The 19,825-nt window shown below is 38.0% G+C and overlaps 1 protein-coding gene across 6 annotated transcripts in view; it reads right to left on the reverse strand.

Annotated features, from left to right (window-relative positions):
* LOC117241912 (zinc finger protein rotund-like) overlaps positions 1-19,825 on the reverse strand; it is a 240,008-nt gene that overhangs the window by 21,776 nt on the left and 198,407 nt on the right. For 3 of the 6 annotated variants that reach the window (XM_033508223.1, XM_033508196.1, XM_033508191.1), the window contains exon 6: positions 15,099-15,128. The exons of the other annotated variants lie outside the window; for them this stretch is intronic. In XM_033508223.1, the coding sequence (XP_033364114.1) occupies positions 15,099-15,128 (30 nt within the window). The remainder of the gene's footprint in view (positions 1-15,098; positions 15,129-19,825) is intronic. 6 annotated transcript variants of the gene reach the window in all.

The raw sequence follows: 19,825 nt of genomic DNA on the forward strand, positions 1-19,825 counted from the left end.
GAACGCGCGCACCGCAACAGTATGCGAATTAATTCGACGATGGTCGTTGCTGTACATCTGGAATCTGTATCCTGTCGTGCTTCACGAGCAGAGAAATTTTTGGTGCAGCTTGATTCGAGAAATTTATGATCGAATTCTTAGTTTGCGAAGTATCTTTGGTTGGATAAAAAGGTGTGGAAAGCAGGGAAGTGTTAAAAAGTTTTCTAGATTGCTTTGATTTCATGTCTAATATTACAAACTAATGCTTGTCCTCTGGCAAGTTCGTATAAATGGAGTTTTATTAAATTCGATTAACATTTTCTCGGAAAATTACAGAATAGGAGTTTACTTTTTAAGCTTCTACAAATAGAGTTCTATACTTTCTTTGGCAGAAATCTTTACTCTATCGTCAGAAATTGAAGAAGAAAATTATTCCATTAGGAATTTATTTCGTGTCAAGAAGAAGACGAAGTCCGTAGTTCACAATCACATATCATTTCTAAATACAAATTTAATAAAAAAAAAAAAAAAAATGACGTGGTACAAATCTAGTTAAACGAGTGTAGAGAATTCAGAAGTTGCAGAAGAGGATCGACGAATTTTTGAAACTTTAATGCTAATTCTAAACTTCCAATAGAAATAGCCAATCGTTGATCAAAAATTAACAAAAAGAAAATTGCTCGATTACACGCTCTTTTCTACTCCATCCTTTTTACTCGAAGAACAAGAAACTTCTTTTTACTTCAGAATGAACAACGCAGTTTCCAGGTACGTACTGGACAAAAAACACGATGCAGGAATAATCCACAATAGCGGCGTTAAAAGTTGACACGATTGCAATGGAACCGGTGAGAGGACAGCGGTTACGGAGAAAGGAACGCCTCGGCGTTGCAACTTCCGGCGGCATCGTCGCGAAACGAGTGCAGCATCCGCACCTGTGGATCGAGCTTAGGCGATCCAACGCTCTATTCTCGCCATTCATTATCCGGGGAGCCGCGTTCCTAGGAACGATGCCTCGGAATCACGAGAGACGAAACCAAGTTTTATAAAACGAGGAACGGAGGAAACGATGAAAGGGGAACGAAACGAAAGAAGTTGAAGAGGTAGACGGTAAGGAGAGAAAGGATCAACGACCACGTCACTGGTTGTTCTTTCTTTTTCACCAGGATTATAGCCTTTTAACCGGCCTAAATAGTTTCCATGAAATTACGTGCTCGCATTCGAAAGGATACTTCGTTTATCTCTTGGCCAGATAGAAACGAGCCTTCACGAGGGACTTTCTTTCGAGGACGTGCCTGCTTTTTCCTCTTTTTTTCTGCCAACGATCCACTAGAGTCGTGGTTTCGACCATTTGTAGTCTGATATATTAGATCGTGGTCGCGGCGAGCTGTAATTCAAGCGCGATTGCACTTTGGAAAATAAGACTTGGAGGAGGAGACGGAGGGAGAGATGGATCGTTAATGATCGCGCGTTTCCTGTGCGATAATTAACAAAAGAAAAAGACCAAAGGAGATGGACGTGGATTCTCGATGATTTTATGCTTGAAAAATCCGACTAACTGACTCGGTTTTACTTTCTTCTCCTGTTCGTTCACACTTTTTAGTTCTGTTTGGTTACCTGTGATTTTTTAATGTTTAAATTTCATTTGCAATTTTTTTCTCAATGAATCTTCATTATATTAGGAAGAGTGGTGTACATGTGGGACATTATAAATTCAATTTATTGTGAGTGCCATATAAGAATACTTCGATAAACGGAAAAATTGAATATCTCATACAAGAAGAAACTTAGGTATAAAATTCGAACGGAATATCGTGAATAACGATTTTTCTCGAGCGTAGAAACCTTTTTAGCAACAGAGGGACACGATTAAATGAGAAACAATCCAAAGAATGTATGGTCAAAGATATATAGACATATAGACGCACAACATAATTTATAAATGAATATCCAAGAGACAAATCATTTGCATTTTCTGAGCGAACACTTCTAAATTATGCGGGAAGCTTTTCTAAGGAAGATGACGAATAAATAAATTTTTACGTAAAGGGTAAAGTCTATGTGGAAGCTGTACGAATGAGCGCCGAGCGATTTCGTGGTTCGCCAAGGAACAAAGTGAACGATAGTTCGAAAGAGAAGGGAATCGGATGAAGAGAGGTAGAACGGAAGACCAGAGGAGGAAAAGGGAGCAAAGACATTTTTCCTTGGCGTTTCCACAGAACGATTCTCGCTATTGCTGGAATGCCTTAGACTGCAACAATTACCTGTCGTAAACGCAGCCTCTCTACAGTAGTTATCCTGGTTGAGATTGAAATATGAACAAGCAATCTTTTTTTCTTCCTTTCGTATTGTCCTTTCCTACAGATGGTAACAAGATGAATTTTGGTAGAATACAGTTCACCGTTATTCTAAACGATTACAAACCGTTTCACTTTTTAGGCAGTTATATAATTTATTTGGAATATTATCAAGATATGAAAGGAAATTAGAATAAACGACAGGAATTATTGAACTTGTAGTACTATAATGTTAATGTAAATTCAATAATAAATTAATCGTGACACAAGTATTGTGTTTTCTATTATCCAATTATTGTACGACTGATTGTATCATCAGTGTAATGTATTGTAAACGTAAGTACTTCTGCATATAAGTATCTTTGAAAAAATAGTAAATTTATCCTTTTTTCTGACCCTGTTGTGATCTTTGATTTATATATTTCAATTTTCCTTATTTATATATTTCAAGAAACAAGAGATTGTAACCATAAACCTGAAACGGTCAAACATACGCGTTAATAACAATCTTTTCGTATGTTCCTAACATTTAAGTAATTTGTTAACCACAGAGTCGAAAATGATGCAAAGGACGCGACAGAATTAATTATTAAAGTACAAGACATAAAAGAGCAATTTTTTTTTGTATCACTACTACAAAAAACAAACATGAGAGAGTTTTATGAGAAATACAAATAAATTAGTCTCGATTTCCTCGACTTTTGCGCTCCAACGTCGAACTAATTTAAAGTCTCTTAAAATTATTCAAACCGTGTCCAGTCAATCGAAACGTCCCAGCTTTCTAAAAAAATTCTAATTCATCGGCGTAGTAAAAGAGGCCGAAACTTTTCACCGATAATTAGCGTGGAAAACTTCTCTCTCTCTCTCTCTCTCTCTCTATCTATCTATCTATCTATCTATCTCTCTATCTATCTATCTATCTATCTATCTATCTATCTATCTATCTATCTATCTATCCATATATCATCTCTCCCTTTCTCGCGGCGAACAATAAAAAGAACACCGGTGTCCCGAAATGAAAGAACGAGGATGAAATGGGAGAAAAGGAGAGGAGAACGGTAGCTTTGCTTCTTGTAGACTCCGTGTTCTCGCACCCTTTGTTTTTCTCAAGCCTGTCTCGTGCTGCTTTTTTCGAGCGCAGTCCGCTTCGCAAAAACGACCGCTCGTAATTGAGGTTTTAACGAGTGAAAATTTATTGAGGTGCCACTTCTTCGACCTGTGTCCATTTTTTCCTGCCGGTCTTTTTGTCGTACAATGATTTATTTGCAACCAGAACGATCGAAGCAAAGGGTTGAACGGATATTGATTTTTATTCTCCGATCATGCTTGACATGCTCGCGGTTAATTAGGAAACTGTGTAAAAATTATGGTGATTGGGGTATCGAATTAACGTTCGATGTACATGCGTTACGCTTTTCATGGATTTACCCGTCTGCTGGGGGCAAATTTTTTAGAGATGAAATGAATATCCGTTAGATTGGTTGGAGATTTGATAAAAATCCATCTTCCGGGTTTTTAAAGCGATTGAATGAGTTCTGAAAGATTACAGGAGATAGTTACTTTATTGGGATATTTTCGAAATTGTTACGTTGAGAGACACTGAATGAACATTGCAAATTTGTTGGATAATACTGTAACTCGCGAGGGTAACTTTTCATCGTAAAGAGATTCGCAGAGCAAAAGATATTTTGGAGGTTGCAGAGCTATAAATCAAGAAATTGTAAACGAAATCTGAGAACTCGAAAATTCCATGTTGTAAGGATCACGAAGTTGTATAATCAAATCTAAAATTAGCAGATTTATCGAAAAGCGAGATACTCGAGAAATCGAATGACGCTTTTCAAGAAATTTGACTGACGTCTACAACTGGAAACATGTATAATACACACACGTTCGACAAAACAGTGCAAACAGAAGAACACATGCAAATACTCTTTTGCAAAGACGGTCGGGCAAAGCCAAACGAAGTCCGCAGGAAACGAAGCAAAATTGCACAAGTGAAATCACATCGTGTACAATGGTTCTTCTTTGCTCGTATTCATTAAAATGGAAAATATTGTCGACGGAAAATGCACAGTTTCCCGTCCGACAAACTTGATTTCGTTTCTTTTTCCCCTTTTTTCTTTTTCACGCTCTTGTGCCAGCTATTACACAACAATGATGCAATATGCCGACGATTCTAAAGATCGGGATGAACGCAGAAAATACGTACGTATTCTTTGCATTCCACTTTTCCTTACGTTTCCTATCCCCAACTTGTTCTCTTCTCCTTCGTCTTTTTTTTTTTCTAACGTAACAGGAAATCGAACGAGAGCATCAAAGCGAACAAAATGGCAGATATCCGTTCGATCAGGATTCTTTTATTACCCAGTTCAGCATCCTCGTCGATTTTTCATCTGCTTTCCTCCATTTCTTTCCCTCTTCTCCTTTTTTCCTCTTTCCACGACTATCTCGTTGCTAGTAATGCATGAATGATTATTATCCACGATTAAAAAAAAAAGAAAAAACTGCCTAATATTCATAATCTTGAATGATTAAAGCAACACGAATGTTACAAGGTTATAATGTAATCTGCACATGTGTGAAGAATTACATATGTCCGACGGTTTTGAATAAACTATTGAATTTCGTACACTGACGTGTTAATTACTTAGAGACATGTTTCAAGTGTTACAAGTGTTTACACGGTTCTCGAGTTGAGTAGAAAAAAGTATAACTTTCCATTGAAAATTCAGGAGACTCCGAGGCCGGTGAATAAAAAATTTGTAGCCACTGTTAATTCTCAAATTTTCTACTATAATTATTTTCCTGAATTCTCTGTGCAGCTGAGGTATTCATTCTTTGTACGAATCGTTCTTTTCAGTGTCCTCGCAACACATATTAATTTTAACGTCGGGCACAAGTTCTATTTTCCCCCTCGTTTAATTCACTATTCTCGTAATGACTTAGCCGGTATATTCGTGCCAATTAGATTTAGAATCCTTTTCGTCCGCTCAACTTACACCAGAAACGTTTCTTTTTCTTTTTCGCTTTTCCTTTTTGCTTCGGTACCTGAGCACTCGTGAAAAACGTTGACATACGCTCGAAATTGCCATCATTGTGCCATCCAAGCAGAAAGACCAACTTCACCCTCGTCGCTCCCATTAATTATCTCCGCGATTTTCACGCTTCTTCAAACGCACTACGATAATTAATGTTCGCTTCCAAGAAGGGACAAATTGTTCGTGATAGTGGTCAAAACATTAGAGAAATCATTACGATATATAGTAGATCACGAAAGTATTTTAAAGCATACGGAAGTGTTATAACATGTTAACAAATTTTGGTATCATTATATCACGACTGTCTCGATTATATCAAATTTTAAACCAATCTGAGGACATATATACAAGATACGAAACATTACTGCAAACGTATGTCCAATAGAAAGAGTCTACCTTATTAGTAGCCATCTTAAACGTGTAATAAGTGATAAAGATGGTCTGATAATTCAACTCACAAGAGTGTCATTCTCTTGGTTTCATAATTAATTAAGTTATAACTTTATTCTCTGCCATTTTCAAATAAATGTTTGCTTCAAACCAATGTTCAAATTTCATTGAAGTCAATATAATTACTATAGCGTGACAATAAAATTTCAGAATGATTTACGTAACACACATAATACATCTGTAAATGTTTGGATACGAGTTTTGCATCCTTCAACCATTCCCTTGAACGAAAATATCGGGATACTTAAAAAAAAAAAAAAAAAAAACAAGAAACACAATTTTCTTTATCGATGATGTAAGCTTCTTAAATTCCAACTTAAATATTTTCTTCACCGAGGGAAAAGTTATTCGAGAAAGACTAGGAATTCTTTCCGCACCCTCTTCTTCAAACTACGCAAGAGTATAAAAATTCTTTATACTTCAAGACTCTTCCGTTCGTTGAATTTTTATTCGAGATACTATAGTTGAAGAAAGTACTGAATCCCTCAGAATCAATCCGCACTTCTTTCACCATCCTTCGATTCTCAGCTCCCTAAAATCCTTCTTAACCACGTTCCACCCGATTTCTTTCACAAATCTTACGCCACTTCTACATCAATAAAACCCACGGCTTAACTTTACCTTCGTTCTCCGAACTTCAGTTCGGTTCACGAACTCCGGTATCCATTTCCTTTCTTTCTCGATAATTAACCCTTGTTCGTCATATAGAATGCATTTTCTTAGTAAGTAACATACTTCTAAATGTAACACCAAAGTTTACTGCGAACACCTTCAAATCCCTTTGCAAATTTCATGATTCTTATCTGTTGTTTTCTTCGAGGATTAATTCCATAAGTTTATAAATTAACGATTACCATATAAAATACTTTCCTTTCAATTATCTTTTTTCCAATATATAATTCAAAATCTTTAACCTAACTTTAACCTAAAAAATTTAACCTAACTTCAAACTCCAACTTTCCATTCCTTCTTGCAACTCATAATTCCTTCAGACTTCAACGTCCACCTTTTTCTTCCCCCAACAATTAATCTACTACTACTTTCCCAAAATACCATGCAAAATACATTTTTCTAATTCACAAATAAGCACCACAACATGCTTCTCTTCCCACAATCTTTGAACGCGTACAACGACATTTAAAATCTTCCTGATCTAACTTTATCTTCATCCTTTAAATTCTACTAGTCATCTTCATCTTCCCCAAACGGTCGACCTTCTACGTTTACAAATTACCATCCATCATATAAGCTATATCTTCTTCAGTTCACAAATATCACCACAATTGACCAACAAACTGCTTTGGACTACGATGACTGACTAAAATGCTTCCTAAAATGCTTCCTTTTTTACGATCTCCAAATACATGACGCTTATGCAGAATCTTCCTAACTTAACTTTATCTTAGCTCTTCAAATTCCATCATCCAGCTTCTTCTTACGAACCTTCCTCGTTTATGAATTCCTATGCACCGTATAAAATCCAATGATCGACCTTCCAATGTATAGGAGTATCCGAGATCCTCCTAAGCACTAATCTTCTTGTACAAAAACCGCAACTCTCCGCGAAGTTGCCATGAAATTTCACCGTCAACTCCCGCCAAAACAAACACGCCGAATCGCCGCACGTACCTGGTCATTTTCACTCCCCATCAACGGCCCTTCCAGACATAGTACTCCCGGTTTCTCCACGAGGACAACGACGAAGAAACTTTCTTACGCGATGAACGCGTACGAGGGGTGAAGCACGGACGACAAAATGAGGCAGAGTGTCGAGCCAGTTCAATCAACAGGCCCAGCTAGCCAGAAGGGGTGGAAGAGGGGTGGTGTGTTACAAACCCCGAGTGCAAAGCAAGGGATCCACCTCCTCGAGTTTTGCATCGACGCACGACACAAGGGAGAGAAAGACAGAGAGATTCTAGGGGGTTGGTCGTTTCGATCGGGGTGGTATCCCTTGGCTATGCTAACGCGGATGCCGAGTGGTCCTAGGGGAGGATTTTTTTTTCGTTTTTTCTCCCGTTTTTTTTTTCTTTTTTTCCCTTTTTGGCGTACACACACGGGGCTGCGACGCACTCAACGGCGAATGGCCGAGTCTACATAAACACGCACACGTATGCAAGATGAAAAAAGGAGGGGGAGACCATCTGCGCCCTCCAAAGGATACTTCTAACGGTTTAGCCTGGAAGGAGGGATATCTGCTGGAATTATTGGCCAGATCATTCGCGAGATTTTGCGTTCCACGGTGATATTCGTTCTTTTTTGTTACGCTGTTGGGGGGTGGATCACCGAGATCGAGCACGCTGTGGCATTATGACTTTTAGAGAAGATTGATTACCTCTAAGGGGCTGAATTACGCGTACTATTTATACCTTTCCAGAGTCTTTTCCTGCGTAGTACTTTCTAATTGCGTAGTGAATCGTTGAAAAGATTTTTCAATCCCCTACAGTGACTTTTATACAATTGAAATATAAGAAATATTCTTTTTAAAATTATCTCTGGTCGTATAACATTATTTTTCTTTCTTTAAATGAGATGGATTATTGAATAAGAATGATGTGTAATATACAAATATTAGAACGTCCAACTTTTAACATATAACTAGACTGATACACCGTATGTAAATAATTATAATTAAAATTGTATCTCAGCCTCAAAAAAGGTTGACAGTAATTTTGCAAAAGTATCTACAGAACCGAAAATTGTCACTCTGTCTAGTTACCTTTGACGTTAATTAAATGTTGAAACGAGTTACTTCTAATACACAAAGAGATCGAGAAATTACACAAGCGGTTAATTCGAAATATTAAATCAAATTACTGTTTATACTGAAGGATCCGTCACAAGGGATGAAAGTTTCAGACGCGTATTAGGACGTAACTGTAGTCACGAGTTTCCTACTACTCTGAATATGATAAACTCTACTTCCTCGTTCAATAATTCCAATATTTTTACCAGAATTTCCAAAAACAAATTACTCAAGCCTTTCTCCCTACGTTCCCATTATTTCTTCCATTTCCACCTGCCACGAGGACGAAAGGAACTTCTCCCTCGTGTTCCAATCTGTTTCCCTCCTTCTTTCGTTCACAACGATATCTCGACAGGTTTTCCTCTTTTCTCCGAATTTCCTTCCCGCTCTAACCACCGCTTCCCTCTCTCCCTTCTGGTTTCCGTGTTGCACACACCTTGTATACTCGCGCTTTTCATTCCTTTTTGCTCTGTTCCTCGCGTTCTCCTTTCACCGTTTACGCACGTGCCGTTCACCTGCCGTCGCGTTCGATTCCATCCAGTTCTTTCGTTAAACAATTCTCTCTCCCTTCGTCGTCGCTCGCAGTTTTCAGCAGCGCGGAATTCTACTTTGTTTCGGACAGCAAAATTGACATTGCTTCTCAAGTTTGGCCGATCCTAATGTTTTTTAAGGTGAACGAGAATTTCTGCTGTGAGAAAAGCAACTTCTTCTGGAGAAAAGTGTGAAAGTTGTCAGGGGCGGTTGTAAAATTTACGAAGCTCTATTTTTTCATCAAATTTCTATGATATTGGATTTGGATATCTTTCTGAGAATATTCTTTCACTCTTTGTTCCGGCCAATATTCTTTCTTTTTTCGACGCGAAGGAAATCTCTGCTGTTCTTTAGGAGAAAAGGGTGAAAATTGTGAAAGGGAGTGAAAATGTATAAAACATGTATACCTACAAAATACAAATAGTTCAGGGAATCTCGAACCTATTACTATTAACTTAATATACATCAAAAGGACGATTATATGTATAACAATGATGTAATACTAACATAAACGTACGAAAATTGCACAAACGCTCATGAACAGACGGAGACGAGATAACTGGACGAATTATAAGTCTTCAGACTCCACGAAATCTCGTGAGTATGAGAAATTAATATTTTCCGTGGGTTTTCGCAAAGATTCGAGAACGAAGGTGAAAAGATTCGGGAGAAGAAGGAAGGAAACACGTATCCACCGTATCAAAGAGGACGAGAAGAATATTCGAGGGGGATAGTGTCGAGGAAGATGAAGCGTCGGTGAAAAACCCGCCAGCCAAAAAACCGCCGGCAAAAAGAGTCAGCTGTCAGGAATCGCCGCAAAAGCCCCAAGCCATTCAAGAAAGACAACGAAACCCTCGGTTGCATTTTCCCCGCGGGTAGAGAAAGACACGATGCCTCCATTAAACGTATTAAACCCCGAAAATTCTTCTTCCCTTCGCCGTACATCGTTAGGACCAAAAAATAAAACAAAACAAACGAAACTGAACCGAGAAAGCGAATAAAACGAAGAAGAAGCTGGGAAAAGAAAAAAAAGCGAAGTATGTAACAAGAGTAAAGGATGGTTCGATGAAAAAGAGAAAGAAATTCGACAAAATGCACCGATATTCTAAAAATGGAGGAAATTACACGAGAAACAGAGCCAACAGGCAAGATACGCTATCTAGAGGGTGGGTAAAGGTCGGGGGTGAAATCACGTCGGAAAAAGGACCAAGAAAAATGCACAACGCTGTCGGTAGGATGAGAGTAACTGTAGGAAAGTGAACCACGATAGGAACGGGTGAAAAGAAAAAAGGGATAGAGAGTGGATGAAGCGGAGGGATGGAACGTCGAAGGAGAAGGGAGAAGAAGGAAAAGGATGCTGATGAGAACGGCGCTAACGATTCCTTAATGAAAGCTGAAGCAGAGGGCCGCCTCGAGTTTCGTCAGCGGCCTGGATTCTTTTACATCGTTTCTTCCCCAGGTGTATAGGGTGTTTTTAAAGTAAGTGGCTGTATTCGGGTTCCAAGAGAGACAACTTTTTCTCAAGGAGCTCCTTCGAATGCCTGACTCTCAGTAGATATACTTTTTTAAATGCGTTTCGATTTAAATACTCTGTTGCATTTTATTAGATATAATATTATTTAACTACTAATATTTTGCTCACTCTTCGAGTATAATTTCTTTGAATATTAATTATTTGATTTTATTTAATTTAGAAATTATGTAAGAAATGAAGTTTCATTTTTTAAGAAATGCTCTTCTGATGAAAATCAATGGAATTTTTGAGAGAAATAGTAATAAAGTTTCTCTCATTTTTATTTTATTTTTCTTTTTTCGGTTTTATATCACGCATATATCTTTTGTTTCCAATATTTCAACAAGGCTTGAAACATTAATCCACATGAGCTGATTTGTGCGTGCTTCTTCATGATGAAAGTCAATGCGTGAATTTCACAGACGGACGTATGATTTTTCCTATCGCGTTGCAGATTATTTTCTCCGACAAATCGACTCGTTTCTTTCATTTTTCCAATCGCAAAAAGAAAATTTCTTCCTAATATCTATCATTCGCGAACTGAGTTTCAACTTAATAAATTTAAGATTACAGTTCCCTCATTAAATATTCATATATGACTATGTATGATTATACCTGATAACAAATACGATATACAGTATCATAATGTGTTTTCTAACGTATTGCGCACTCCAGAGTCCGCGGTTAAATCAACATTATTTAAAACGTTAATTAACAAATCACACTTTGCGATAAAGTATGAAATTTGTATCAGGCAATAATACACATAATAGATTACTCAAACATTTGCAAAAGTGTATCATTATCATGTAGACAAATAAAATATCTATATAAAAAGATTACGAATTGTTTGTTTTAGCGATTGTAATAGTTCTAGTACGAGAAATTCTTCGAAGTAAGAGAGAGAAAAACGGCGACGCAAAATGCGAAAAGATACCATTAATTTCCGAGTTTGTCATGCCGCGGTAGATACCACAATATCGTTCGGAGGGGAAAAAAGGGAGCGATAAAAGAAGTTTGAAAGTTATTCAATCTGCGCGGGGCAAATGGAAAAAGTTCCTTGACCGTTCGGGGACGTGAAATTTGCGCAAAAATCGCGCGCGATTACCTTGAATCGGTACTATACGATTTTTCTTCCTTTTCTCGCCTCTCCTTTCTTTCTCTCTCGACTCTTCTATTCTTTTTTTCGTCGAACCTGTCGATGATAGTGTCCACATGGTGTATCATTTGCGAAACCCGTTTCCAACGACAATGTAATACTTTGTCGAAAATTGGAAGTCCGAAATAATAACTCTGCACGATGCAGAATCTAATCTCATTTTTTACTCCAATGTTGGATGAGTATACAGGTAGGAAACAAGCAAAATTTCACGCTTAATGACGCAAGAAAATTAATCCTCGTAGTCAAACATATTTTTTCACGTTTGTAGTATCTACGTTATATTCATTTTTTATTTTCCTAGGCTCTCGGAGAAATTAAAAAAAGTTTGATATACACTCAACTACGTTCTACAGGTATCTTATCGAGTCAACTTTTATACTCAATTTATTTAATGATGTAAAAGTATCTTCTGCACTATCCTACACTCTTTTTATCTTCCTATGCCTTCAGAAAATTAAAACAAATTTTGATATACACTTATCAACGTTTCTAGTAAATTATACAGTTACCTATTAAGTCTATTTACATTCTTCGTTTATTTAATTAAGTAGAAATATCTTTATTCAATAACGAAACTTCTACTGCAAGAAATAAACGTGGAATTTCGTTAAAATCGTCAGCGACCCAGTTCGTCAACAGGGAGGTTGATATTTCTCCGAAATGTAGGCGATTTCGTGATGTTTTTTCGATCGCCAGGCAACAATTGGAGAAAAAGCGCACGATTTTACGAGAGTTTCAATGGTAGGAAGCACAAAAGAAGCTTTCAGTTTTATTTGATGAATTACGCTTGCGTCTGGCAACGAAAGTTAACGATTTGCCGTTTAGAGTTCTAATCGAGGATAATCGTTTAATTTAATAAAAGTCTGCGTTGGCTCTTCGATTCTTTTCCCAGCATTTTCCCGCAAATATTTGAGAATCTCGATGGCCTGAGCGCGCACGTGGCTCGATGCTCGGCCCGATGAGAAACGTTTGGAAGTTTTATGCGCGACGAAAGTGCTTCCCGACGGTAAACTCGTGCAAACCGACGACAAACGACGCCGTCGTCGCGCCGACGAAACTCGATTTTTTAATTATTGAGAGTGTGCCCAATTCTTCTCCACCGCCATTTCCTACTTCGTTCGTCCATTACACGATTATTTTTATTGGTTTATTTGTTCGCTGCGACTGATGGCTCACAAAAGTACTCGAACGCTTGTAGAAAACTTTCATGGACGTATAATTTCTGCTATAAGAAGCATTTAAAAATTTCTCTAGTACTGTAACGATACCTGATTGTTACGATTATGGTAAAATTTTGGACAAATCTGAAAATGTACATGTAAGATATTTGGCGCAAATCGCAGAGATCGCAAAAGAGTCTAAACGTCGAATTGGATGGCCAAGAATCATAATGCCGTAAGTCGCTGCTATTTTCCATAAAACAGAGTGTCCTGTATTTGTTATTATAAAAGAATTCACTATATCATTGGAAATGATAAAAACAAGTTAATTAATTACGAAACTAAACCACAAGAGCCTCGAGGGTTGAAATATATGATCAAATATAATCTAATTATAAAATACATATAATAAGAATAAATATAGCGTATAAATATTCTTCTCATGAGAAAGTGTTGCAACGGAAGATAAAGTTACTACTTGATACGATGTAATGTACAATGTGTACATAAATGTTTTTCACGATAAGTGTCCAAATATTTTCGCGAACCATTGTACATAGATTGCTACAATCTGTTTCTTTCTTTTTCTAACTGACGAACTCTTCGATATGGAAAATTATGTAAACGAATGGTACTCGATGTACTCCGCTAACGATTTCAAAATCTCACGACAGATTGCACGAATAATTCCCCTTCGATAAAAAGTTATCTTCGACGAGTATTTTGTTTAGTTTCCTCTAGTTTATGCGACATGAGTGTATCGATAAGCTTCGTTGTATCGAGAGACTCTCAAGAACCTAAACAGGGCACGAAGTACTTATTTTGTCCATTTAATAAGTCGTAGAATGAAAGAGATGATCGATAAGAGTTACTTGGAGATGAATCTAACGAGAATGTACCAAATGAGACGAACTGAAATTCTTCACGTCCCAATAAGGCTATTTCTTGTTTCGATAAGTGAAATTATTTTTTGATATTTTTGCATGATATCGCGGAATAAAGTAACATAGTATTGAAATCAAGAATGACATTATATATTGATATTTTTGTCGGTTGTAACGGCTGTGATAATCATGTTTTTCGACATCTATCAGAAAGGAAAAGAAACTGTGGCCTCGAGCTTGTATTTTTGGTAAACACAAGCACAAAAAATGATTCCACTATACGATACGAGCGTAATAATCATTAATTTAATCAATTAATCATTCTTTCCTGTTCTTCTGAAACTTAAGAGGATAGTTTCAAAGGATAGTAGAACGTGATCGCTTCTACATTTTCTTGAAACTTAAGAAATCTGTCAACTACGAATTGCTTTTGTACCTTTCTAAAACTAACGAAATTCTTTATCATAAAGACAAAGTGGTTGTTTTGAAATTTTTTAAAATCCAGGAAATTCTCTGACTTTAATCATAAGAAAACGCGATTGCTTTCGTATTTCCCTAAATCTGAAGGGCACGATTATCTCTAAAGTGATTTCCAAAGGACGTATCAGAGGGTTAAATGGAAAGAACACGCGAATGGAGAGGAACAGGTTTCTTCGTTTAATGCAATCGTTTCTAAATTGCAGCGATCGAGCCAGGAAGGCAACTTTAAACCTCGATAACCGAAGAAGCTTGAGGGTGAAAGCGACTAAGGCACTAATCACGCGGATCGACCGTCATTAATTTTCAAGGGATTGCGACAAGAGAGAAAGAAAAAGAAAGAGAGGGAGAAAGAGAGTCCCCTAATTTCGCAATGACGAATGAAAGTCTGGCTTTTCCGGCAATTTTCCTCTTGGTAGAGGCTTGACGAGCGTACCAGCAACCACCCCTCTTTTCTTTCTCTTTCTTCATTCCACTAGCAGTTGGAACACGAGACCTCCGTTAAAGGACTTTTTAACAGGTCAAGTTTCAGAATCTCGGTGACGCACAAATGGAATTACTCGGCGAGAAGAAAGCCCACCTCCCTCGCTTGTCGCCCTCTCACCCCACTTCTACACGCCCTTGTCCCCTGTTCAAGATGTTCTGGATTCACCTTGAGCAAGCCCAGGTGGAAAGGGGATTTTTAGGGGGCGAAGAAGAAGAATTGCAGGGGCTAAAATGAATCAATTTGTTAATCAAAGGCGGTTGGGTACGTTAAAATTAGTTTTTAATTAATTCGTTACAGCCTCATTCATTCCGTCCATTACAGTTCCCAAGCGGTGGAACAATGCGTAAAATGTAAATGTAAATAAAATAACTTACAGGTTGTTCTGTCGACGTAGTAGAAGCCCACTACACAGAAAAATTTTCATGACGTGAAAAAATAGTTTATATATCAGGGGAGTAAATACTTCAAATTTCTTGGGATTCCATGAAAATGTGATTTTTTGTAAGCTGAATGTTAAAGACTCGAATTCCATAAAATTGTTAGTGTAGTGTTGCGCTAATGTAACGTTGAGCCTTATGAATCGATTATTCTTATATTATTAGCCGTATTAATCGTGGTAAATTATAAAAATTATTTCTATTCTTCCACAGATCAGGAAGATATTCTCTCTCGTTACTTTGTTGATGTAAGATCACGTTTTAGGAAAAGCTGTTCGCAAAATCTGAGGGAAACAGGAGAAGGGTGGTGAATTAAAATAAGAGACACGCGAATGGAATATTTTAAAACACTGAGACATAAAAAAAATCTAGGCTGATAAGAAGAATAGGAATAAGGGGAAATAATGAAAGAAAAGAGTACGAAGGTATCGACGAAGCTATAGAGACGAGGTAAAATGTTATAAAACCGATAAAATTGTGGAACAAGTATAAAAATCGAAAGATAAACTTTATCAATAAGCTTTAAGAAAGGGAACCGAAAATATAAGGCGAAATCGCGTAAGAATAAGAGAATAAATAGACGAATGGAACGAAGAAAAATAAAACAGGGGCGTGTAACAAGAGAGAAAAGAAAAGAGAAGTAGAAAGATCGGGACTCGATTGTATCGTTTATTCTTGTGTTCAGGACAGCCGATTATTTCTCTCCTTGCACGGTGTCCTGGAGTCTTTATTGTGACAGCGCCTTATTGTCGTCCACTTCTGGAAAATTGCGCGCCATGAATGCGCCTTTAAGATCGCCGGGGTCAGTGGATCTTCTGCCTTGATCCTTCGGGATCCCTTATGCAGAGACTTCGTGAGAAGATCGCCGGGAATCGTCGCGACACCCAACACCGACGGGGATTTTCTTTCTCGTGTTCGATTTCGAAGACGTCGCTTTTAGAGCAGTTTTAAGGGACTTTTCCAGATTTTTCAACGACATTATTTTAATCCTTGCCATTGAAAATATTGGTAACAGAAAGAAACTATGATCGTCGATTTTTAGTTCGATCGGTAAAGCTAGAAAATTAATTGGTAGCAAAGAAAGATTAGACAAGATTACACGTTAGCGTAGAAATTTATAAATGTGAAATCTTTGCGCTTGGAAATTGCAAATCCATAGCTGTTAAATAGATTTTCGCTTGTTTGATGACATAGCTAAAATTTTATTTAGTTGTACTAAAAAAGAAAAATTTTGATCAATTTTCAAGTTAGGTAATATTCGGAGCTGGCAAGAATTTCGTACATCTTCCTCGAATCTGAACATCATCGTCATTTACGATCAACTTCTAAGGACGCAGGACTATAATTCTCAACGTTATAAAACGATAGAGATTGCCGAAAACATTTGTTCATCATGTCATTGATAAGCACAGACAAAGAAAGATAAATCTACTGTGACTAATCCATCAAAACCATCAAAACATCAATCAGCTAAAAAGTTATCTGATGTCGCTTAACTACAATAATCGACATCTCGACATCGTCGAGCATGAAAATTTATCTGGCGACGCGATCGGTTTCGATCGAGAATGAGCTTCGAATAATACGATGCAATTAATTATGGGGACACCGAGATGGAATCTCGTGAAGTCGATTTGGGCGGGAAACTAACTATCCTAAGAGAAGTGCAAGTCGAGCGCCGTCGGCTCGAAACTTGCGATTCGATTTCAGAATCGGAGGACTCCGCGGTTACAAGCAAAGAGGTAAAGTGCATCTGTCCTCCGACCACGAAAAAAGAGAGAGAGACAGAGACAGAGATAGAAGTGAATTTTATCGCGAACAGAATTCGAGAGGAGCTTCGTGGAAGAGGAAGAAGTGCGCCGAATGAAATTTTCAATCGGCTACGGGATAGAATTTTCAATCAATTTCGAGAGGGACGAAAGATCGAGCGAAGCTACCGAACTGATCCCTGGATTCTCTTCGAGGCCATTGGCGTTCAAATATCTGACCCGATTTCGGATCAAGACGGTTTGGCAAGCGAAAAATCGGATGCCGCCCCGGTGTGAATCAATGATGAGTTTTGGATGAAAATTGTGCGCGAAGAATTATCGAAAGATCAATTAAAACGTGTTTTGTTTTCCCGAAACCAATAAGACATCTGAGATTTCAAGATTGAGAAATTTAAATTTCAATCTTCCCTTTAAATTTGAATTAAATTGTTAACTAATTTTATGAACGAAACACGTACAATTTTGTATGTATAATTTTAAAACTATGATTTTAGAACATATTGCTCCAAGTATATTTCTCCGGATTTAAACATCATGTCAATTTTACAGAGTCCAGTACCATAATCGAGTACAGAATGCTGAAGTCAATTTTCAATGGCGAAAGCGCTTGAGAGATTCTCGTTTTTTGAATTCGAGCATACTTACGATTCATTGTCAGTTCGAATTGCGACATACCTACAGCAAATGTTTGAAGTTAGACATTTCGGCTCGATGCAACATCCGTTAGAACGTCTAAGAATGTCGCTGGTTTTGTTCTAAGAAACACGTGTTTAAGTTGCGTACGCTGTTCTAAGAAAACGTAGGCACCAATTTGCGTTCAACAAAAACGATATCTATACAAGCTAAGAGACTTGTTATACAAAAAGAAGCTGGTATGCAATGTTGAAATATGTTTGACAACTTTTAATTTAATTTGCCATAGAGCGATACGATCGGAGGTTAAGCCAACGAATATAAAAGTGTCGAATTTCTTTTAAAGTTGAAATACTTTTAATTCTTTTCAAATCTAAATGTAATTTTCCAGAAAAATATATATCCAAACACTGTGTTAGTTTCTTCCAAAATCTAAATTTTATTTTCCTCAACGGTGTAACACGTTTAACACTCTCTAATTAATTTAAATTGTAATAAATCGATGTGGCCAATAACTCGTTCCTTTTTGGAGTATTCTTCGTTTCCCCTTAATGATATAAATATATAATTAATTCTCGAGACCATACCGACGAGTACTAAGTACAAGTAATAATGTAATACGATAATACTATTATCCTAATTTTTACCTAAACGACGGTAACTTATTGCCGATAAAATTACAATGATTTCTTAATATTATATTTTTGAATATTACGCATTCCTAGCTGCACTTCTACATGAACGAAATAATTTTACATAAATAGCTAAAATTCGTATTCTGTTACTCTAATTTTTTACTTAAACAACATTACAATCAAAGTATCGCTGACTCCTTCGCTTATTACAATTAGGAAAATTCACCTCGAAGATTTTATATGTTCTTGAATGTTATTTATTTTCGCATATATCATTGCACGTTAGGTAGATCTTCCATTATTGTGTGAAGATGGTTTGTTATCATCTTGATTCTTTATTTGATAAATTCAATCATCAACTTCTTTTCACTTATTCTAACCCTTTTGAAATACATGAAAAATCCACGGAGATCTACTAAACTCCATGGCGAACGTGTGATCGTGGCGTTAACCTTGAGGTAAAGGAAATGTGCTGCTTTACCTTGTCGTCGTCGTGCGGAGTAGGCGGTGTGGGTGGCGTGTACATGCGGGGCGCGTAGTCGCCGATCGAGGAAGCGCCACCGGTGGAGGAGCCTTGGCTCCTCGGCGGGCTGAGGTCCGGTATGGTCGTGTGGTAGTCCTGCAGTCCGGTGGGTATCACCCCCGTTGGCATCACGGGACGATACTCCATCGCACGTACCTCCATCCCGATCTTCCTCTTTGACGTGTGTCTCCCTCACACCACGTTCTCCTTTTAGCCGTGATGTTAACGATCGCGTATCCCTCTTCGTGGTCTTCCTTTTTATGGTCCTCGTCTTGGCTATCGTCTTATCGACGAATATACCGAACGTCGTAATAGAGAAAATCGTGGCGACCTTGAGTCAATCTCGATCGTGCCCAAGTCTCAGCTGCGACCTTGTCGGGCGCGGTGGTCCAGCGCGATCCTCTGTCTCATAGCACGGTATACCACTATAAACTTGTTGTTTACCACATGACACTTTCTCGCCTTACGTCTTTTTCTTCACCTTTGTCAACAATCTCACTTAAGTCCTGTCTTTTATCATCGAATCAAAGTCTCTTTTCACACGATCACGATATCTTAAAACAACTGCGATTTATCGAACAGGTATTACCATGAGGAATTTAACATGTGCATGCACGGACGGCTTCAGTTCTCTATGTAAGTTACGTCTTTACATGTTTTTCTAACTTTCTTTTTTTTTATTTTTCTGTCTCTGTCTGTTGGTCTGTATGTCTGTCTCTGCCTATTCTCTTACGCGATCCTGCGACGTGACGTCTTCTTCTTGCCCTCACATCGATCAAGAGATCCAGACAGAGTAGGTTGGAGGGAACATTGTCTGTTGCCTAAAACTGGTTACTTTTCTATGTATGTATCGCGTGTACATGTGTAAGAGAATGCAAAATCCAGCGGTTTTCTCTCGGGCACACTCGACGACGGATGCGTTTTGGTAGCTCAGGGTGATGCTCACCCCTTGGCTACTTTTTGCCGACTGAATGTTTTGCGCCGCCGTGGCGGCCCTCGGAGCGGCTGGAGCGTGTGCTACCCCCACCCTGCCGCCACGGAAACCGAGTACTCTGCTGTTTCCCTTTCTCTCGCTCCGCCGTGCACTCTAACCTCGCTCGTTCT

This window comes from Bombus vosnesenskii, unplaced genomic scaffold (genome assembly GCF_011952255.1).
Source record: "Bombus vosnesenskii isolate JDL3184/JDL3185 unplaced genomic scaffold, Bvos_JDL3184-5_v1.1 scf7180000013265, whole genome shotgun sequence".
Taxonomy (NCBI): domain Eukaryota; kingdom Metazoa; phylum Arthropoda; class Insecta; order Hymenoptera; family Apidae; genus Bombus; species Bombus vosnesenskii.